Here is a 24,015-nt window from a genome sequence, read left to right as displayed (position 1 = left end):
TGATGAGTCTCCCTTCAATGGGATTGAGCACACCTATTTGAAACAGACATTCTGAAGAAATATTTTGCAAGGCAGAACCAGTTTCCACACTGAGAAACTACTAAACTACTAAACCCACGTTTTATTAGTTCACTCTTTCCCTAAAAGTAACTGTTTCCTTGTCATGTAGACACGACCTATAAACAATGTAATTATTTAGAACGAGGATACCTGAAAACAGAAAAATCAGGATTAAGGCAATACGTAATAAATGCAGGGACCTGTGCTTTTAGCAGGATGTCAAATAAAGTCATGAAAACACCGTGTGAAGCATTCTAATAGTATATTATTACTCAGATTCCCAGTTTACACTGAGCATTTAAACCTAGAAAATGAGAACAAAAGGGCCTGTTTTCACAAAAAGGAGCTTTACGATTTTAAGGTCAATGCAGAGCACACCGAGCCTTCTATGCCAAAGCTACCAAGTACACTCTGTAATGATGGTCACTGATCATACTTCAAGAAAATGAAAGAGATTTCTCTTAGAGAGAAATGATCAGGCAACAAAAAAATAATTCTAGGCTTTATACAATTTCTTTTTTACTCTTCAATTATTATGCATTCCATGTTTTATTGTGACTCAATTTTTACCTGAATTGGGATTAATTTCCCTCTTTTTTGCTGCAACACACACACAGGTCTGTATAGTTGTAGTCTTCATAAAGACATCTATTTTTGTTGTGTGTAGAATGACCTGAATTTAAACATTTCTTTCTATATAAAGATTAACATTCTAAATGGCAAGATTTTCATTAAATAATTTGTAGGAGAGCATTTGATCTCTGCTTATTTTATTTTTTCTGTTTCTTGCTGGGACGATTATTGCTCATTTGAAGTAGTAAGTTTAGTAGTCCCAAAACAGTAACTATATGCAAATTTTATAAACAAATTAGGCCTGACTTTAATAAAAGTGAATCCGTGCAGAAAGGGGCAAAATACTCACTTTTTATAGATTCAATAAAAATCATACTCGGTAGGTCACTAGAGAACAGTTTTGTGTCCTAGGAGAGGCATTTCGCCTCAGTGGCTACAAGGCAATTGAAGCATCATCCCATATAATAGGGTGAAATTCTTTCTTACTAACAACATTTAGGCTGGATTTGATAAGTCATTCACCTGCAGGTTATGTACTCGCAAAAAGCATTAAACAATACTCAAGAAAAACTATTGTGATCAAATTCCCCACCATATAAAGATAAATAAAATGCTTATCATCTATTCATTCATGTAGTTCATGCTTCACTACATGTACTTAGAAATGCCAATAAAGCAAAACTAAAGGCAGGAGGGATATTCTTACAGAGAAATGCCAAACATACCCTGTCTAACCTTCTAGCTTCTATATGTCTAAGCAGCTGTTGTCTCCAGTCTGCAGGCATTTTACCACAGCTCTCCTCTCCCTTCACAGGAGTAGGCCTCGTCTTTATATCACTGTTATCTGATGGCTTGTCACCATAGTTACCCAAGTTATAGTCAGATGGTATTTTCTCCAAAAGAGCTGCCATAGTAGGCCTAGCTGAAACTGGCCTGGTTTGGGAGGCACCGTAACTCTCTGTACTGTAGCTTCTTGCAGACAGTGGCCTCCTCTGGGTAAGGTTTTTAACTGGAAAACTTCCCGCCTGAGCTTTCACTTCTTGATATGAAGGGTGTTCATCTTCATACCTGCCATTCCTTTTCAGGAACTGGGACTCAGTCACTGAAACGCTGCTTTGGCGATCCAGACCTCCCCTATACGGAGGTCTGCCGTACCTATCACTCGGAGGCAGCTCATGAGGTTCACTGACCCTTCTGAACATGGCCATTTCTGTGGAGCTAGCTAGGGAGTCAGCTCTTCTCAAGAAGCCTGCCCGGGCACCTTGGCTGGCAAACTGGGCATTCACCACCGCATCCTCATTCACAGATGGCTGAGAAAATGAAAATATTTGCTCCATTGGTGGGTATCCTCTGTAAGCTCTGGGACTGACCAAATCCTTGGTGATGTTTTTGCTGGTCTGTTGCATGTACTCAGAGTTGTGTTGAAAAGGAGGCGGTATCCTCTTTTCGGCTTTAACTTCCACTGCTCCTTGGGGATTGAAGCTTTGGTCAAACTGATAGACTTTTTTTGTCATGGAAGCTTTTTGTTGTTGTTGCCCTTTACTGCTTCCATAAGAGAGCATCTCGTCATCCAGCATTGGGACTGACTGGCTTCGAGACATACTGGACATACCATGCTCTGGGCCCAACATTTTATCTGGTCGTTCATGGCTTCCTAAGTGATCACTTCCGGAAGCATAGTTTTCTAATGGTATATTATAAACCTTGTATGAACCAATGTCAATTTCATCGATACTCTGTGACTTTTTGAATTTATTGGACTTGATATCTTTCATTAGTGGGGAAAGCCTCTCTGTGCTTTTACTAATGGAAATAACACCTTTAGAAGATTCTGGGCGGCAGTGGATTTGAGAAAAGACATTACTAAGACTCCTATTGGGATTGGAATCGTGATACTCCCATGGTATTCCTGGAGAAAAAGGACTAGGCATTTCAGCAGGTTCTTTTATATGTTCTTTCCTTTCAGGCAATGGGCTGGTGGTGGGGGTTGTCTCTAATTTGGAAGGGAAAGCGGTCCTGTCTTCAAAAGGACTAGGGGTTCTGGTCCAATTCTGCCAAGGATTGGAAGGAGGCACTTCTGTTTCTGGCGTGTGTCTATGTGTAGTCTGCTCAAGTTCCAGGGGAACCCCAACAATCCTCTCCTGCCTAATCAAAGGCCTGCGTCCATGAGAAGATGGGTTTCTAGATTTCGAATTTAAGAGAGCGTTACTGTTGGCATTCTCGCCTGTGGTTTCCTCTGCAACAAACCCTGTGTTATCATAATGTGAGCCATCAGTCCAGTTGTCAGTGAAGGTGTCACTTATTGGCAGCCGGTCAGGACGCTGTGGCAGATTCCCTGGGGGAACAGCCTCCCGCTGGCTGAGTAATGGCTTTGAATCAAGAGGTTGTGGGAAAGATTGTGCAATCCTGTGAAGACAATGGGAAGAAGAAATTTGAAAATGAGGAAGAGCTGGGTCTTTGCCAGAAAGAGAACAAGCAGCCAAGAAGGCCACCATCCTTTGTTTAATGGATCATTCATCAACACCTCACTTATGACTAAGATAGCGTGATTATTTCATGTCCCCCAAATCCACCTTTTATCCTGCTCTAACTTTCATTTTTTACTAGTAATCATCACCTTCTAACATATAATTTACTTACCTATTATATTTATTGTGTACTGTCTGGTGTCCTCTGCTAGAATGTAAACTTATGAGGGCAGAGATATTTTTCTCTTCAGGCCCAGTATAGTGCCTGGCACAGAGTAGGTATTAAAAACATATTTGTTGAATGAATGAATGAATAAATAAATGAAATATATAGGTCTTTAGTAATGGTCCCCAAACCTGTCTGATACTTAGAATCATTTGACTCCTGGTCTCCATCCCTGGAATTTCTGATTCAGTACATTTCCAAACTATTGGTTCAGAGTACCTATCTTATAAATGCTTGGTGTAACTAAGGAACAAAAACTGCCTTCCAATAAAATTTATTTGAAGGCCAGGTATTGAAGACATTAAATCCATTGTATAGGGAATATATTCATGTATCTTTTTCTAGAATTTAAATTCTATTATATTACATTACATGATATTATATTATGATTTTTGGTCATTGAATGTTTATAACAGTGACCACAGTAAGTCTAAAAGATGCTCATTTTTCTAAATTTATTCTCAACCATTTGCACACTAATAATATGGAATTATATATTTTCTATCAATGAAAGACTTTGAAGTGCTTTTGCTAATAGAAAAAATTATATTTAGAAGGTATCTTCTAAAAGTACCTAACTTAATCTCAGCTTCTATCACAAATAATGAATTATAAATTGTAAGATTAAGATTTTTGTCACAGCTATCAATAAGTAGAAATAGCTATTCCTTAATTACCAAAGAACTTATTGTCAACAGTAGTGATATTACCAGTAAAATATGAGTAAGAGTCATTGACTACGTATATCATATGATAATTTTTATTTGCTATTTGTAGTATAAAACATAGCTACAAGTTACAAAACAGATCAGAGCTGGATAAATACTACCTCACTGAGTCACTTTATTGTGATCTGTGGCTTTCGTTTTTTTCATCTGTAAAATGGAAATAATATAGAGTAGGATCCATTTTGGAAAGATTAATTACTTTTCCTTACATCGTAACTTTTCCAGGTGGTGATAAAATAATGATGATGGTGATACCAATGAAAAATTTACTGAATTTTTGTGTTAGGCATATAAGGGCTTTACATGCACCTTACCTTAATCCATAACACCATTTCAAATGGTGAAATGCCCACATGCATATAAGTATTGGGAAAACACAATTTTTGATTAAAATTTTTTTTGTCCTGACTAAACCTGTTTATCTCCTACCATCACTCCCTTAATCAACAGTTTTGCTTTGTAAAATGGATTCATGTGTTCTTGGAAATCCCAGAGGACTACGTTTGCTTACCTGCCCCTCTGTCTTCTGTGCCACTCATGTGCTGAATACAATTCCAAAATTAAGACGATTTCATTTTTAAAAGTTGCTGAAAATAAGCATTTGGGAACAGAAAGAGGGAATTCTAAACACACCTGTTACCCCACAAAGAATTATGTACTGCATCTTTAGCTGTTGTCTGCAAGGACCCCATTTTAACCCGGGTGTTAGAGGATCCTGATGAAGCCTGGGAAGGCGAGTAGTCTGAGTAAGTGCCTGAGGAAACACTGTTATTCAGACAGTGAGTTTTGTCAACTTCAGACTCATCAGTTGATTCTGAAATGGAAAGGAGAAACTATTATAATGCTCTTGAACACTGACAGTTATAAATACAGAAAAGTAAGTACAAAAAACAGATAGCATATTGATTAATGTTAGAAATACTATTTATAAAATATTTCTATAGACTATCGTGTATCATAACTTAAAACCGGTGATTTGTCATGCACATGCATTTGTGGCATATTTTCCACATTAGGGTCACAATGTTACCTTTTTTGTCCTTCCCTAGCAGAACAAGTTTGGGTGGGTACAGAGGGGTCTCAGCTAATGAAGGGTGAAGCTCCCCAATCCTCATTTCATTAGCTGGATGAACAAAAGAATCCTGAGAGATATAATAATATAGGACAAGGAAAGTAAACATTTAAACAATGGTTAACCAAGATGATAATATCTTTATTTGGCTCAGAGTTAAATATGGGCCTCTAGAATTTAAATCACTGTGGAGCACTGAAAGAAGTAAATCATATGTATCTCTGAAGTAAGCCCTAATTTTTTTCTCATTTAAATGAGACCATTTATTCATCAGACATTTCTCAAATGCTGTTTATAGATGCCTGACACTGTGCAAAGAACTGTAGAGGTTCCAAAGAAAGACAAAATGTCACCCGTGCCCTTAGGGAGTTTACAGTCTAGTTTGGGAGATGAGATATAACTCATTATAACACAGGACTGAATTAGGATAAACACGGTATATACATTCATATATACCGGGGGTGCCAGAAAAATGTATACAAATGGACACTTTGGTCAACGTTGCTCATGTGGTAGTTCTCTGTAATCAGAAGTGTCTGGATGCTGATGGTAACCACTTTGAGCACCTCTTGTAATGGCAGAAGTCAAACGTGACTTGTATTCATCTTTTGTTATTGGTATATATTGAGTATTACAATTTTAATAGTTTTTTCCTTTCTTAAAATGTGTATACATTTTTTTGGCACCCTCTGTGGATATGTGTGTGTGTGTGTGTGTGTGTGTGTGTGTGTGTGTGTGTATTACATACACATGCAAGAGTTCTAAGGGGTGAACTCTCTTAAGAGTTCTAAAATGAAAGTGTATCACTAACTAGATTCTTTTTTAATCCTTAGTCATATTAATGCAAAATTGGATCCTATAACTCCTGCTTTTACTGCCAATCTCCATCTTAATTCCTGCTGCTTCCCAAGTGATCTCAATTTCTTTAGTTCTAATATAATTCTTCCTAAGATTACTACTTTTCTTGTGATCAATCTAGCTGGCTGTATCTTCATTCTAAATCCGCTCATTGAGTGCAATGAACAACACTGGTGCAAGAATATAACTTTATAATGACAAATAAACACGTAAAAGACCCCATGAATTTTAAACTTCTATAATTCAAATTATTTTTCTCAGGTAACTAGGTAGTGGGAGAGTATTAGGGAAGGCAAAAATACAAAATTTTCATTTTCTTCTATGTGTAAAAATGACTCATCTAAGACCACGAGTAAGCACTGATGTGAATTTATGCACAGCAATTACCTTTATGACTTTTTTTCCCTTAACCTTTAGGTTAATTTGAATTCAAAGAAGAATTTTCAGTTTTTTTTTCATTCATTAGAACTTGTTAGTTTGGAAGTTAATGTAACATTAATGTAACACATTAGGAAATATTTTGTTAAATCAGAGAAAGAATCTACTTGAAGACAAAAATATAGAAAATGAGATGGGACCTCCTTATAATTAATAGGTTGGCAATGATCAGACAGAAGCTCCTATTATGAACGTTAAGGCCCCCATAGTGATAGGCTCAGGCCTTTGAGTCTCACAGAGAAATATCCATTTCTTTAACTCTTGGTTTAAGTTTTATCTTTTGGGTTGTTTTTGGTTAAGTTTGTTTACATGGGAATATTTGCTTATGAAAAAACAGGGTATATCTGATATTTCTTAGTTTTTGTTTTTAAAAAATATTCCAGTGGAAGAAGATTGAAAAATCATATAGTCCCTTTCATTTTCTAGAGGTGGATTCTGAGACCCAGTGAGGCCCGGATTCACACACATAACTAGACAAAGATCCAGCGTGGAGGCACGAGGCCAATGATCTTCCCTTCCTGCTGAGCTCAGCTGTGAAACATTAGAAACTTAAATGCAGTATCAGAGTTGAAGGGAGATAAGAAAGAGAGTAGGATTGATGGAAATTCTGGAGAGAAAGAAGGAAATCTGCTTTTGTGGATTTTTAAAATTATTTCAAGGGATTTTGCATAAGAAACTTAAGATAAAATTGTAGGTTGACAGACTAGAGAATAAAACCCTTTACACATCTTTGGAGAAATTTACAAGTAGAAGCAGACGAAAGTTTGATAAATGGTACCATGAAAGGCATAAAATATATTCGGACTTTAAAAAAATTCAGTTGCAAGATGGCATATTTCTATTTTATTTCTGCTTTACCCTTTATTAATCGGGTTACCTTGGGCAAGCCATTGTACCTCCTTAGCTCTTATTGAGCTCACCAATAAAATGAAGGTAATAGATAATAAGGAATTAGTGCAAATGTGTGTCTAGTACTAATAATACTCTATAAATCTAAATATAACTTATTTGTTGAAATAATATTTAAAAATATTCTTATGACATTTAATATAGAAATATAGGTATTTGGTTTTAGTCAAAATAACAAACCAAATAATTATACAACACAGAAATGTAATTGAGGGTTTTACTGTTGTTTTTTTTCCCCTTATGCCTTAGACATTCAGTACTCAAGTTATCTTGTGTGTTCAGACCAAACTTTCACACGTGTATCCCAAAATTGTGACTGGAGCGTGGGATAGTAGCTATGGTCTGCCTCAGAAACAAGTCTCTGGCCCTACTCAAGAATTTCTATTTTGAATCCAAAAGAGCCCCAGTGACTAGGAAGAGTATGATTTCAGGTAATAATGAACTTGCATCTCTTTAGAGTTCTGTGCACCTCCACCTAGGAGAATAACACTACTGAAGCAAGAATAATGGATTTGCACTGATTCAGTTAGACTCGCTTATCTTTGTGAGCAAAATGATGATAATGACAATGGTTATGATGAAGATGATGATGGGCATCAGTTACAGAGAAACTTTTACACGTCAGCTATGGCGCTACTATACTAAACATTCTGTATATTATCCCTGTTCATTATTTATACAATAACCTTATTATTTCTTTTAAAGTTATTTATTATAATCATCTTTGCTTTATAGATCAGGAAGTGAAGGCTCAGAGAGATAAAGTCATAGATCCAAGTCACAAACCTAATAAGGGGTAGAGCCAGGATTTGAACTGGGAGCTGTCCTACTAAATTCTTTTACAGAACCTGGAGGAATTAAGTTCATGGTGGAAAAGTGGGCAAAACTTTTGGGACCACTTGTAAGACTGTGGAGGTTACTGGTGGGGAATCAAATTTAGTGGGGATCCCACTATAAGTGAATTGAACCATATTTCCTTCTGGTGAGGAGACAGAAGTAGAGGGGAAAGACAAGGTAAGATCCTCTTTTTTTCCTTTTTTTTTTTTTTTTTTTAACCCAATGGCTCTTTCACCATTCAAACTGAATCTTGGCTGCTGTACCTTGGCTGCTGTAATGAAAGGGAGCCTAAGGCAGAAGTCAAAGGAGGAAAAAAACAAACAGCTTCTGTCTGATCTATGAGAGTACAGGTCTAGGAGAAAGATGTGGTTTCTCTACAGAAAAAAATTGGGCTGAGTCTCCTAACAGAGGGAAGAGTGTAGAACCTTTATCAACGACATAGTTATCAGGTATGCAGTATAAAGTTTTCTGTAATGCAAGGTAGTGGCCCACATATGGGTTAAAAGAAGATGGAGCAGGACTAGTACATCATTCTTTTGTGTGAGGCAAGGGAATAGGGATTATCATTTGTTGCAGCTTTCCTCTGTGCCAAGGACTGAGATTGGGGCTGTATGTAAATACTCGTTTTTATCTGATTTCATCTCCACGAAAATTCTAAGTGTTATTATTTTCTTTATTTTTAAAGATAAAAAAATAAAAACAAGGCTCAAAAAGATTTCATTGACTTGTCAAGGTCACACAATTGGTAACAAGTTAGATTCATGATTTGAATTAATGTCTGCTAGACTTCAAAGACCTTCTCCTGGTTACCAAACTGTGCTTTAAGGCACCTGAGATACTACTTGCAATTCACAGGGATGCATAGGTTATTTTTAATATTTGAGGGAAACAAAGCAATACTTCACATCAGTTAGATACTGTGTGAACTGCTACCTCCAGAGCTCTCAGTTGCACATTGCTTTTGATGGTGATCTTTGTGAAGCTGTGTTTTTGGTGGTTGCTGTGATCAAAAATCAAGGGCCACTTGAAAATCAATGGGAAACAGAAATTAGAGTGGTAGTATCCAATGTGATTGCAAGTTCTGAGCAGGTAGGTGGTGTCCAACAGGTGCCCACATTCCATTAATAAGTAGTTTTGGTTATTTAAGAATTTAAGAATATAAACATACTTTCTCTTTTAATTTATGTGTATTGTTTTTCAAATGACCACTAACTGAGGCATAAATAGTCACTAACTTGTTTGGACCTAATTACTTAGTAAATGAAACTGTTAGGTATTTCTTTTGGTCTAGGGTGCTTGTGCCAAAGTTATTAAGACGCTAAAGGCATTTGTATACCAGGAATTCAGGGACCTGTAGCCTTTACTTATTTTGTGTCACAGTTTTATTCACTGTACCGTTCTTCTTCCTTCCTTATTCCCTCTTTCCCCGCCCCCCTCATTCCACAGTATTCTCCATCATAATATTTTACCTTTACTCGTAATATTATATCCATGTATTAATATACATAATATAATGGAGCTAAGAAGAATTTCATTTTATTGGCCATATAGTAGATTATTGTCAAAATAAATTTTATTCAACAATCAGGTGATAAAATGTGGGTAGGTATGTCAGCCAACACTCACTAATTCAACAAAAACTCAGAGACATTGTCTTCGCTTTCAAGGAACTTCTAATTGGATGGAGAGAGAGACATCTTAACAGAGTTACAATACTACACCATATAAGTCATTCACTTATTCAACAGACATGCATTATGACCTTACTCTACGTACACTAAGCAGAGTGCTAGACTCTAGGAGGATAGTGGTGGACAAGACAGACATGGTCCCTGCCTTCATGAAACTCCCATCTGAAGTTAGTAGGAAATGGTGGCTGCTGAGTTCAAGATAAGGAATACAGGAGGGAGAAAGCATTACATTTAATTTTGGATTTGTTAGCACTTGTGGGACAATTTTAAGATATATTTTCTCTACAAAGGTTATTATGAAATTCATGGCCAAAGCCATATTTTCCTTGCCTCACCTATCCCATTCCTGTATTAAGCAATTTTAGGATTTCCTAATATGTAATGAAATCACTCAGTTTATGGAATATCATGACCTCAGAATTATTTTGAGGTTAAACTGTGATCACATGAGATTTAAATACAGTGTATCTGTTTTCATTGTGTACCTGCTAAATGTTGATTTTCTGCCTCTTTATATTATTGCAGTATCTTAGAGATAAAAGTATTTTACTTTACTACAACATATCTGTATTATTTCAGAAAGGAAAAAAGTAAATAATACTGATTTTATCACCAAAAGAAAAAAGCCAATTAATATGAATATTTACTTAAATTTTCTTCCCTAGATATCCAGCTGTATGCTTCTCTTCTGGGTCAGGCTGGTACTTCCACAGGCAGATGTGCACATCATGCTTAATTTTGCTCAAGGTTTTCCCTTTGCTTCCCTTTGCTCAAGGTTTTCCCTTCGCCTTCCTCTCTTTTTGACTTCAAAATAATTACCCAATTATTAATATGCAGTTCCACCTTAAACTGCTTCACATAACTTTCTAACTGATCGGCAATGATTGTTTATCTCTCCAATCTCTTAGAGTATTACATTCTCTACCACACAACTGACCATGTCATCATATCATATCCTCTAATCGCTTTATCTTTGTTAGGTTTACCTGGTTAGGCTCTAAATAATTTGGGGACTATGCACACATTTTATATTTCTTCTCTCTCTCACAGTGTTTAGCACAGTGCTAAATATATAGTTGGTGTTTAATCGGTGCAACAAATGGATGCTCTGAAATGCAGATTTGTAAAAGAGTTTTTCCAATCTACATTTTGAGAAGCAAAAGATATAGTAACTTCTAGATGTATTCATACCAATTATGTTTTTAATGAAGATAAAAAGGTGATAATCACATTATCTGAAGAGTTGATGAGACAGTGCAGAGGTGGCATAAATGTAGTTGAATTCTTTTCAGACCAAAGAAATTAACAACGTACATCCAATTCCTTCTAAAATATAGGAATTAAGGTTCATATGCCTAGAATCCAAAAACTTATATTTCAAAGTTATCTCCCCCCTTTTTTTGGTTTTTAGTAGTGTTTCCTATAATGGTCGTAACACAGCAGAAAAACATTTTAAAAAAATGGCTCTAAATCTGATCAGGAATTTTACTGAGATTTGCAGGATAAAAAATTTTCATTTAGTCTTTTCTAATGACTCATAGAATAGAAGTTTGGAGTAGCCAAAAGGATATCATGAAAATGATATAATGCACTTACTGGCCAGGCTGAGCTAGGTGAGCAAATTATTCCTTCTGTGGGTATTGGAACTTTTGGAGCTGTATTAACGATTTTAGGCTATGAGGATGTCATTTATCTGTGCTTTATTAAATGCAAGCCTCATAGTTTGAGAGTTAGAGAAACTCATTTATATTTTAGGAAATAAGATGCATTTTTCAAGGAAGATCTATTCAGTTAAAAAAAACAACACAACATATCATTTAGCAATTCCAAAAAATCCAAACCACACTGGCAATTACCAATAACCTTGAAATACCTCCACTGTAATCTCCTTTGGGGCTACAGGCCACTTGTGTTCATATTTTTCTTTCACAGTTTGTTCCGTGTTAGCAGTTGGATTTGAATTCTCAACACGCACTCCATGGCTTGGCTTACCCACCAGATTTTGAACAGATTTTACCATATTCTTTAAATCCTCTGGGTAAGGAGTTGGATATCGTTTTAGGTTTATTTCAACCTAGAAGTTTATAAAAAGAAATTTAACATAAAAATACCTTCAGCAAGCATATTCACAAAACTACTCCATTTTATGTGTAATAGTATAACCAAATGCAGTATAGTGAGTGTTGAGCTGGCTGAGAAACTGTTCTGTAGAGTAGAACACATAGTGTTCCTCTCACATTCTGCTTTATGGGACTTCTCCTCACCCATGCCCACCCTTCTAGACTAAATACAATTTTTGGATTGTATTCTATCTTTAGACCTACCCCATAATGATTGAAATAGCAGTGCACTCAATGCTTAAGTGACTGGTAATCTCTAAAATATTGATCATTATTATCAGCTGCTTTTATATTTTAGAGGCTGTTCTCTTCCCTATCTTAGTTATTTATAAATAATTATTTTGATATGAAAAATATCTTTGGTATAACAATGCAGGTGATAGAGGAAATACCTAAAGATTTACAAGTAGAGTGAGTTGTCATGTATTAAAAAATGGGGAGGTGACAATATCTGCTACCCAAAATTGTATCACCTCTATGGTAATTAGCATGTTACATCAAAAGATTGGGCATTTAATTCTTGTTAATATTTAAGAAAATATGCTTTGGGGTGGTTTTATATTTAGTTTACACCCTAATAAAGTAACATGCTTTGTAGGCAATGTCTTACAATAAAAAGAAATAAAGAATTGGGAACATTTTCTAAGGTATTCTAGGTAAACATGTAAATTTTGGCTTACATTTCATTCTTGAATTCATTTTTGGTGTATCAACCTGACTTTAGGGAGCATATATATTAATGATTACTTTTCCCATTTAATTTTGAGAGAGAAAATATGAGACATTCTATGTAGAATATCCCACCATCAGGGTACTTATATTTAAATGGAATAGATACAAATTATTCATGTTTATTAAAAGGGAGTAGGAAGAAAAAAATAAGGGGCAGACTTTCTTAGCCAGGATTTTTCCAAAAATCATGACTTTTGGCATCTGAGTAGAACCAACTTTATAAAATGGAATGGTTTATGTGATTGTGGAGAGTATGTGTCTGTGGAAAGTGTGTGTGGGGGTTGGGAAGGAGAAGGTGGAAGAGAAGCTGAAGGAGGAAGAGTGAGAATGAGAGAGAAAAAAAGAAAGAGGGAAAGGCATATACATACCCACCCCAAATACCCATGTAATTCATGGGATGTAAGAAACTGTGATGGAGGTATAGATCTGAGGATTATAAATATGAATTCAAACACTTTTGCCCATCTGCAGTTTTAGCAAATCCACCAACTTTGTTATTCTAGTATTTTGTCTTTCGTGTGGCTCATTTTCCTTATCAAATACTGGGTTTGGACTTCCTTAGATGATTTCTAACATTTCTTTCAGTTCTAAAAATACAAAATTATATATTTTCAATAAACTTTTGGAAAGCTGATGAAAAATCAGATAATTTTGCTAGTGTAAGTATTGTTTAAATGTAATTGAATGCTTTATACTCACAAATAAATAAGGATGAAATAAATAATAGATAGAAATAAAGCTACAAAAATATAACCCAAGAAAAAGATAGAGTTTACAGAAAAAAAGTGTAAGTTGTTAGAGTATAATATAAATATATCTTAGGGCACTTAATTTATAATGGATTCTTCAATAAACATAAAAAGAATGATATCCATACTAGACAAAGTCAATTGGGATGCATGCATTCTTGGATCTGTTGTTTAAATTGTGGTAGAAATGTTAATCACAAATTAAATCTAAGTTTTAAATTATATTGGTGAACTTGTTTAAAAGTACTTGATATCAAAGGGCTAAAAGCCAAATAGTACATTTAAAAAAATGTAAGTTATAGAATGGTATGGCTATTATGCCAATTAAAAGCATCTTCAATTTTTAATAACCAATGGTATATGAATGAAAAAGTAATTTTCAAGTAGGGCATTAAATTAAAGTTCTATGTACCTTAAAATATCCTCAATGCTAAAATTACACTTCTAAATTGAGTCAAAGGCAAAAAAAAATGTGAAATGTTCTTTCTTAATTGAATTAAACACTTCATTGAATAATGTAATCTATTTTGTAGATGCTATGTCCATTGGACACAATTAGACAACTGTTTACTAATGGACCTAGTATCAATATTCTCTGGTTATTTTATAAGTAAGTTAATGTGATAGGTTAGTCATATCACCAGAATATGTTTGGGTATTTTATCTCTGTAAAAAAATTTAAATCTAGAAACAGAAGCGTATTTGCCACGAATGTAATGAGGTTTAAGCTTTAGGGCCTATCGCATGGGTTCTTTCCAAAGCCTCATGAAGGCCCCTACTTATGTATTTACGTGGTTATTTTATATTCTTTTCATTAAAGAGGCCCCTCCCCAAACTGTGGAAGCTTCAGGTTCTCATAAAATTTAGATTTGTTCCCACCTACACAATAAACTCCTTGTTTCCCATTTACTAGTCTACCAGCAGAATTAACTGGACTTTGAGTCTAAAATTAAGCTGCAAATTTACCCTGACCAGCTATCAATTCCTACTCATGTAAAAATGCGAATGATAATATCTCTCGCACATGCTTGGGTTAATCTGGATCTAAAGTCAGAAAATAAATACGACAGTACTATGAAAATTTATAGTTTCTGTGCAGAGATTAGATACTACATCTAATGTCATATTCTACTTACGTATTTTTAAAATATGGATTCCTTCGGCAATCTAGAGTCTACTATAGATATGTCAAACCGCAATACCTATAACTGAATTTTTTTTCAGATTGTATGCAGCTAAGATTATCATTTACTCAGTCTTCGCCTTGGGCCAGATACCATGCAAAATGTTTTGTAGGGATATTCAGTTTATTATTAGTTATTGATATAATAAATAATACTTATTTGCCATATATTTAAATATAAATAACAAATGATTAATTATATTAATTCATCATTTATAATCAATTATAATTAAATCTCATTTAAATTTCACAACCCATTATACTATCTGTTTCTATTTTATGGGGAAAAAAAACAAAACAAGACAGGGGCTCAGACAGTGTAAGTTACTTGCCCAAGATCATACAGCTAGTAGGTAGCAGTGTCCAAATTAAAACTTAGGTCTTTGATGCTAAATCTTGTGCTACACAAGTGTTACTTGGCTCAGAGCTATTCTCTGGTATAAGTGCAGCACATATTTATATTCTTGTGGAAGAAATACTGTAAATTTAAAATGTGAATTTTATTGAGTTAAATTACAAGATAATTTCCATTTTTTGAAACATAAAGCTAACACAATATTTTATGATTTCTTTTTAAATGAAATTGTATTTTATAATTTTGTATGTTTGTAAGCTCTTCCAAAGCATATTTTATACTCTTTCACAGATTATTTTCCCTTCTTACTTTTCAACTCATGTGTACAGTACTTCAGAAGTGAATAAACATGATCATAAACACAATCATATTAATAGCTCAGTAATGTCCAAATACAAAAGCAGTTTCTTTATATTTCTAAATGTATAGGCTAGAAATATTCCCTTATTCTAATATGGGATGAAAATAGATGTATATTCATTGATTATACATATAGGTGGGGAAAATATCTGTCAATTACATTCTTACCAAAATGTTATGTATGTCACTCACCATAAAGTATTTGTTCATTTTACATATACATTTTATTAAAATGCAAGATTTTTACTGAAATGCTGTTTTATTTTAATTTTGGAAACTAGAAATGTTTCACAACATTCTATATATTTCAGATCTAAATAAAGTGCAGTAAATGCAAATAGCAGCTGCAAGATGTTGGAGACTCCCAAAAATTTAGCAATGAAGAAAGAATTAATGTTAATAGCTAAGGCATTTAGAATATCTTGAATTCACACAAAACTCTGATTTTCTTATATAATGATTAAATTCTCATTTGATTTGGTTGGAAATTCCAGTAAGAGAAATAACAGTTAATGCTTTGATTATTGAGTGTTAAATATCTTATTGTAGCAATTGATTGGTACGTTTTACATATAAAGGAAACCTAAAGCAGTTTTAGTGAGGAAGGTGCATTCTCAGCTTGCCTTATATTGTAGAAAGAATATAAGGCAGAATGAGAATCTTGTCCATTACATGCGGATGGTAAAGTTTACCAAAAATGCAGTGTTCTTTCACATCCCATTAAGACTTTTTATTTTCATTAAATTCTTAAACACCTGACTCAGGGAGATAGGAAGCCCTATTTGCCACAATTCCCAAACCAATCTTCTCTTACAGGAATTCTCATCATTTGTGCCTTCAAATAAAAGGGAAATGGATGCTTTTCAACAGATGCCATCTTTGTGCTCAAAGTTCACTCTCAGCAAATCTGAATTCACATCTCATGTTCTTTTCGGAATCAAGTTTAGTTATTTAATGTCCCCCAGAATTGATATTTTTTATAATGTGGGTATGTGTGGGGACAATTTAGATTTTATCAATAGTGTCATCAACATTCTGCTTGACTATTGGTATTCCCACACTTTCAATTAAATAAATCATCTTTACAAATAAAATAAAAATAAAAATAAATAAAAATGAAGCACCCAACTCAAAAACCATGCCAGATATCCCACCATTAGGCACCTCATATTGACGTTCCCTGTTCCCTCCCCTCTGACTCAATGCTCCCCACCCCATTGCCAATGTCAATGAACTAAAAATTAAATTGGGATCAAACACTGGCAATTGAGGGTTTCTATACAATGAACATTTCTTACCCCAAATCATGCAGAACATACCCCATAAACCACTGTTCCAAGGTTGCCTCTACATGGGGGATTCTCCTACCCCAAACACCTAGGCCTACCTGTCTGCCACTTAGAGAGGGAAGAGTGGTGGATTGTGCTGCAACTGGCAATGGAGTACACATGCTCCTTTCCTGCTGGAGGCCACTTATACAACCCCATGCCAGCTGTGGGTCATTCTGGGGGACAGGCATATCTTGGATCTGCTGATCACACCTGGCCCATGGTGTGCAGCAATCGCCAGACAGTCTGGCAGGTTGAAGAGTAATCCCACGCTGGCCCCTTTCCCAGGGGGCTTGGCAGGAGTGATCCTGTGGGAGAAGGAATCTCCATTTTCTGGGAGAAAGAGGAGCACTGTAGCAATACTTTCACGTTATCATTTTTCTACTCTTGATTTTTTTTTTTTCCACTCTGGGTAGTGCATTTAAAACAATCACCAGAAAATTAGTTTTAACTCTATGTAATATAATACTTCCGATATTATATGAAGCTAAAGTGTCACCATTTCTTCACACAATGCAAGCATGCATACTACACTGTACACACTATAAATAGGGCATAATACTCTAGTCCATTTGGAAGTTGATGGCATAGGTCACTGGTTCTTTTCTACATTTTGTGTAGATTAAAGGGAAAATGGTGCTAAATTTCATGTGCGTGTAATGAACCAGTAAAGTGTGATTAATTTAGTTTAAGATGTCAGGATAGTAAACTCATAATATTTCCATGATGATTTATTTAGAAGTTTGTGTTCTAATTTGGTCAATAGCCAATGACATTGGAAATATTCAAATTGTCAAAGCCTAGTAGTTTGAGATTTAGGAAACATGGTTTCACCAACTATAAATAAATTACATATAAATAAACATAGAGAAAAATGCCCTTAAAGTACAATGAACCTACTCTGATTATAAACAAACCTGATCAAATAACACACAAACAGGGCTTCTAAATAACTGTTTGCATTTACTATATTTTGTGTTTTCATTGAGACATATACTAGAGTAAATTAAATGCACTCTTTTCCTCTTGGATACTTTGAATATAGATTTTTAGGAAGACGTATGTAGTTTTTGACATTCAATGAAATAAAAGAATGAATCAGAGGTCCAGTATAGTATGCATTATCCACTTGTTATGGATTTAACCTATGAAGTCCTTAAAAAAAAGACTGAAATGTTCTAAAGTTCTTTTTTTTTAGTTTAGCATTATTTTTTCTAGGAATTCACAATAAAACAAAATGTCTCTTTGGTTATTAGATAGCGTTAACCAACCATTCAGAAACATTTTTGTTTATCCCAAATCTTTAGCAGAATTATCATTTTGATTTGGGAATCCATTTTGGGTTCTCCACAATGATATAGATAGGTCTTGTCAATTACCTTACTGTCTAATTCTAATAAGGTTCTAGAGTGTGTTGGTTTAAGAAAAATGTTTAGAAAATGTGGGAATGAGAGGATAGAAAAGAACACATCACACAGTCTAGATCTACTAATAGAATATATATAACTACTTAGGTAATTAGTCACGAAGAGTGAGAGCTGTTAGTACCCATGATGGAAAAAGTACACAAGTAATACCATAAAAATTAATGAGAGATTCAAGATGTTGCTATAATGATAACATGAAGATCTGATATTGATAAAATCTATATCAATTCTGATACTTTTAAAATTTAAATAATGAAAAATATAGATTTTAAAATCCAACTTTGTTACTTGACTTAGATTAGTTCAAATAAAAGATTTTAAAAAATATGCTGTCAGCTTGAAAAATTGAAGTATTTTCCCTAAGGAACATCACCTTCTATTAGGCACTTACCTCCTTTAAAACTTGTCCTCACATTTAAGAAAACTCATAAATTCTTCTCAAATATCCCAGGAACATAGACTCTTTTAGAGATTTTTAATGCCAATGTAATATATTAATCTGTTGGCTCTTCTATAAATGTGCATTTTGGCTTACAGTCCGCATGATGCCTTGCTCAGTGGTTAAAAGGAAACCATTTCAGAGTTTCAAAGATGTAATAAGATGCTTAGGGAAAGCCCACCACCTAGATTGGTTTGTTTGTTTGTTTGGCTTTCTCTCACCTTGAATCTCTTTCATGTTATTCTGTAAGATGGGGTGGCCTATCAAATGTGCTCAGTCAGAACATTAGTCTTATTCTGAAGCACACCAATGCTTCCAAAATTACCCTCATGCTATAATGAAAGGTACCACCGTGAGACTTAAAGTTGTATCTGACTTTCTAGCAGAGGTCCTTCAGTTTGTCCCAAAGTCTACCTGAATAACACTAAACAAGCAAAAATAATAAGAAGAAAGAAGAAATAAAAATTAAAAGGTTCACCTTAACTTTCCCAGCGTTATCATCATCTTCCTTTTTTTCTTCAAATTCAAAGGCAACAGTCATGCGTTGTTGTCTCTGCTCTTCCCACAGGGTAGGGTTAAAGCTGTCACTGTCTGACTGGAAATCTACAGTTAGATTCCAAAGTATTATTGCTTTTTCTTTTTTTTAAACATAAAGTGTTATTATAGAGTTTAGTACACTCTGCAAAAAAATGGTGATAGGTACTATAAACAAATACAAAAATTGAAAAGAGGGAAAATAAAGAGAAAAAAGAAGGAAATAAAGAGAGAAAGCAAGAAAGAAAGAAGGAAAGAAAGGGGAAAGAGGGAACACTATTCCCTTGATATTTGCTATGTGGTCTTTTAACATCTTAACTCAAATTCAGCTTTCCTAAGTATACATTAATTATATATTGGGATTGGGAATTTTTCCAGCGTAGAGAATGAGCTCCTCATAGGATAGTAATAATAGAGAGAGCTGGAATAAGCATTTAAAAACATAATCTCTTTTAGTCTTCATAACAGCACAATGTTAGTACTAATATCACCCACAATTTACTAATGAGAAGCCTACACCTGAGTTTTAAGACTTGCTCAAAGTCATGTTTCTCTGTGGCCAAAGCAGGATTCTGTCCCACGTCTGTGTAATTACAGAGTTCATAATTGTAACTACTCAGCTCTATCATGAGTTATAAAAGGTACTATATAACAATGGTTTTGCAATAAAGTGTATAAGATCGCACCCGTGTGTGTGTGTGTGTGTGTGTGTGTGTGTGTGTCTGCGTGTCTGTGTGTCTGTGTGTGGTAACGGAAGGGAGTTATTTTCAGTATAATGAAAAACCAGATGGTGAGTTTCTTAAAATTCAAGAAAACTTTTCTAATACCAACTCTTTCCAAAGCTAACTAAACCAAAACAAAACAAAGCTAATTCCTTAACATTACACCTTAGCTAATTAGATCTACCTCACTCCCTTGAAAAATTAGGGATTTAATCTATTAAACTGAATCTCAGGAATAACCAGCAAATATAAGGCACTTTCATTTTTCCCTACTTCCTTTTGGAATGAAATATTTTGATAATCTAGGGATATTAAAATGTAAATATAAATAAAGTTAAATGAATACAAGATAACTCTTACTTAATATTTTTCTTATACCACATGTAAACACAGTCACTTTTCTTCCATAAATTCAAAAGATCAATTTATTGAAGTCTGAAAAATACATATGAAAACACTTTCCTTTTCCGACTTCTGTAAGTCAAAATTTGAATGAAAATATCCTAAACTATCCAAAGATGATTCATTTACATGTGTAAATCAAAGACAAAAGACATTTATTACAATTATTCCTGAAAAGAAGAAATATATAAGCCAATAGTTTCTTTTAAAAATTGGTCTCATTCAACTGGATTGGGTGAACTTAATTCATGGGTGGATTAAAGTGAGTTTACTCTTCAAAGTCTTCATAACTGTAAGACTAGAAGACTGTAAGACTAGAAAATGTACATGGCAGCCTGTGCTGCCTTGGGCTAAAGAGCCTATATTAAGTTCCAAATGATAAAGAACAAACTTCCTTTGAACATTTTATGAATAATGTGAGCATAAGACACAAGGTTTAATTATTGAAAAAAGTTTAGAATGTTCAAACAGTATTCCTATCATAGTTGCTGACATCGGTTAGAGAAACTCAACTTGAAAAAGAAAGGTCATCGTTTGCAAGTCATCCTTTTATGGTTGACTCTTAACGTGAAATAATTTGGGGCCTGGGATCTCTGGGCTAAATGTTTGAATTGTGTTCATGAAATTAGTGAACACGGAAAATAAATCAGCTCATCAAACTTTCCTTAAGGTTTGACTGTTCTTAGCTCATTTCAATTAGCTCATTTCAATTAGCTGGGTATCACGTTTGGTTAGCTAGTCCTGTGTCTTGCAATCCACCGAGAGAAGGAGTTGATCCTAAAAGTCAACATACTTTTCATGTAAGATATAAAGAAGAAGAGTTATATTTTTAAAATCTTACTTAAAATATTATAGTGTGGAAGATAAGATTCATACTTACAGTTAACCTCCAAATGGTTTATGTGTATCATGTAATTATCTTTATAGCTTTGCCCATGTGCCAGTATTCCTGGCTAGAGATCAGAACACAATTAATCTTTTTTTGTCTATAATCATGTAAATATAGGAGAAATTTCTACTAATAACTTACCTTCATCGCCACGAGGTTGCTGGGGAAACATGTAGTTAGTCAATACTCTTTGCTTTGTTTCTGGGTGGGCTTCAGTTTGTAAAGGGATAAGGGCTTTGGACTGGAAGCAAAGAATACTTAAATTAGATCAATAAGCTAGCAAATATAAATAATGTTTTTTTCACATAAGATAATGGTCAACAGTCTGGACTCATTCAAGCTGAATGAAAAATTAAAAGAAAAGTAAGGGGAAAAAAGCGACAAAATAAGAAAGTATAACAAAGTAAGACTATTGCTGGGGAATATTTTCAAATTCTCAAGTCTTCATAATGAGATTATTTTTCTCTAGTACACTCTTTTACAAAATTTTTCATCCTCACTGAGCAATGTCAATATTAATCCTGAAGAGACCAAAATGTATTAAATTGTTTCAACTAGTAGTAAGCTTTTGGTATGATTAGATACGCCCATTCATTTTCATGAGCTGTTCCCCTAAAAATGGAATTTGCTATCAAATTTATGGTATTCACAATCCTCTATGAATTTAATTAGATTAAAGCGTATGCATTTATTTTTAAGAGCTATTTTCATAACCAAAGACAGGGTCCACATCCAGATAAGCAACTGTACTTGTATCTCATATGTCACAATATACCGTGTTTCCCCGAAAATAAGACCGGGTCCTATATTAATTTTTGCTCCAAAAGATGCATTAGGGCTTATGTTCAGGGGATATCATCCTGAAAAATCATGCTAGGGCTTATTTTCTAGTTAGGTCTTATTTTCGGGGAAACATGATATTTACCTAGGGATGGTAATATTTCATTCTCTATTAATTAATTTGATTTCAGAAATATTATTTTTGAAGGGTTTTTAGAACTCTGATATTATATGCTGTATGTGGAAATATATTGGGAATTACCATTTTATCTAATGTTTTAAAAATTAGCTTATTTCATGCCATTTATTAATAGGAGTGAAGCACAAAGATACCAACTTGTCTCATGAAACTGAGTCAGGAACACATTAAATTATGGTCCTAATAAAAGTTAAATGATGTAGTCAATGTTCTATTCATTCTCCCACAAGAATAATAAATCATGATATTAGTTTTTTTTTTCCACAAAGCAAAACTGAAGAGACTGTTTCATTAGCACAATTCATATTGATTCTATTAATGCTTTATTTACAATGATACACTGATGACTTGAAAAAATCTATAGTTTATTGATAAGGTTTGAATTTGAATGACAATCTAATTTTGTAGTAGTAGATGGAAGCAAGTGCTGTAAAAACTGCAGGAACACAAATATTATTCTTACACTTACAATTTACACTTTGTAGAGGTTTATTTTAATTTTTCACAGAAGTAACCCAATATCTAGAAATCTGAACAATTCATTTACTAGTAATGCTGCTTTTATTCTTAGAAAACAATGACGACAAACTGAATTCAACATGCCTTGTTTTCATTTGGCTGCTCATATTTGGGGATGGGTGTTTCAAAATTTTAGGATTACAAGAAAAGAGTAAAAGAAGACTATAAACTATGTCAAAATTATCGATCACCCGTTTTTCTGGTAGCAAATGATGTGTCTTCAACTGTTTTTCGTTATTTTCCAGTTAATAAAATTATTAACACTCAATTATTTATTCAATTATAATCTATTTTCATGAGAAAAGGAATAATATCAAAACAGTTTCACAGAAAATACTGATAATAGTTGCAAAGATACCTGCAAATTTCTTTAATAGTTTTAGAATTAAGTTGATTATGATTAAAAATATGAGAATAAAAAGGAACATGGAGGATAATAATTCTCTCTTGTGGGGATTGTGGTAATGATTTCTTATTTTTTACCTTCAGAGATATAATTAAAGTACAGCCTCTAAGGACATATATGTACCACCTCGAGCTGAAAAGCTGTAAAAAGGATCATTTTGTATATTCAATCGCTGAGAATGAAGCAGATGCTAAATTGAAGTATTTAAAGAACGTGAGGAGTATAGTACTGTTTTATCTACAGCAATGAAATACATATTTGAATTGCTACCTTTACAGAAACCTCTCCTCCAGCGGATAAAGAATCTGTATTTTGTACTAATTGTCAAAGGTATCTATTGAAAATAAGTTAGTAATTCAGTTTCAATTATAGTTCAACTCAATAAACAAAATAAATCAAGTAATAAAAGTTGTCACCTGATTGTCAGAAAGCCACAACGCTGCAAGCTCCTTAAGTTTGGTAAATGAGAATGGTAGATTCTTCAATCTGCAAAAACAAGGAAATTCTAATAGCATGGGTGAAGGTGGAGATAGTTCATTTTTATGAAGAATTATTTAAAATACTTTAATTTATTGACTTCATTCTTCTTCTCTCTTATTCTTTTTGCAGTGAGTAGCATGAGCAATGTTTAAAAAATGAAAATCTCCTGTTTACAACCCTTCAAATGCTTTCCTTCATATCTAGGATAAAATCCAAAATCCAGGTTAACATGCCTTTCAGACTTTATAAGATCTGCCCGCCCCCAAAAAACCCTCTAGAAATTTCCGCTACTCTTTTCCTGACTTGGTTCCATGAGCACCACTGACATTCTTTCAGCCTGCTACGGAGATAAGACAAGTTCTTTTCTCTGTCTGGAATCCTTTTTCTCTCATACTTCATTTGATGAATTCTCACGTATACTTTAGCTCTTAGCTTAAATGCCATTTTCTCAAAGAGGCTTTTCCCTGACTCCTCATTTAAATTACTTTTTCACAACCTAGTCTTAAAGCACTTTGTATTTTCCTTCATGGA

At 34.1% G+C, this 24,015-nt stretch overlaps 1 protein-coding gene across 9 annotated transcripts in view; it reads right to left on the bottom strand.

The window, feature by feature from the left end:
• LRRC7 (leucine rich repeat containing 7) overlaps positions 1-24,015 on the bottom strand; it is a 526,722-nt gene that overhangs the window by 84,034 nt on the left and 418,673 nt on the right. For 7 of the 9 annotated variants that reach the window (XM_088791197.1, XM_074334934.2, XM_074334932.2 and 4 more), the window contains 8 exons: positions 23,421-23,490; positions 21,242-21,341; positions 19,032-19,156; positions 16,747-16,995; positions 11,734-11,934; positions 5,086-5,197; positions 4,689-4,869; positions 1,359-3,039 (listed from right to left, as the gene is read on the bottom strand). In XM_088791197.1, coding sequence (XP_088647323.1) covers positions 1,359-3,039; positions 4,689-4,869; positions 5,086-5,197; positions 11,734-11,934; positions 16,747-16,995; positions 19,032-19,156; positions 21,242-21,341; positions 23,421-23,490 — 2,719 coding nt within the window. The remainder of the gene's footprint in view (positions 1-1,358; positions 3,040-4,688; positions 4,870-5,085; positions 5,198-11,733; positions 11,935-16,746; positions 16,996-19,031; positions 19,157-21,241; positions 21,342-23,420; positions 23,491-24,015) is intronic. The other 2 variants (XM_074334938.2, XM_088791198.1) reach the window with 2 other exon arrangements.

Source organism: Rhinolophus sinicus, chromosome 14 (genome assembly GCF_057876585.1).
Source record: "Rhinolophus sinicus isolate RSI-liver-muscle chromosome 14, RSI-T2T, whole genome shotgun sequence".
Lineage (NCBI taxonomy): Eukaryota > Metazoa > Chordata > Mammalia > Chiroptera > Rhinolophidae > Rhinolophus > Rhinolophus sinicus.
Note: the sequence above shows the minus strand (reverse complement) of the source record. Positions and strands in the feature narration are given on the sequence as shown.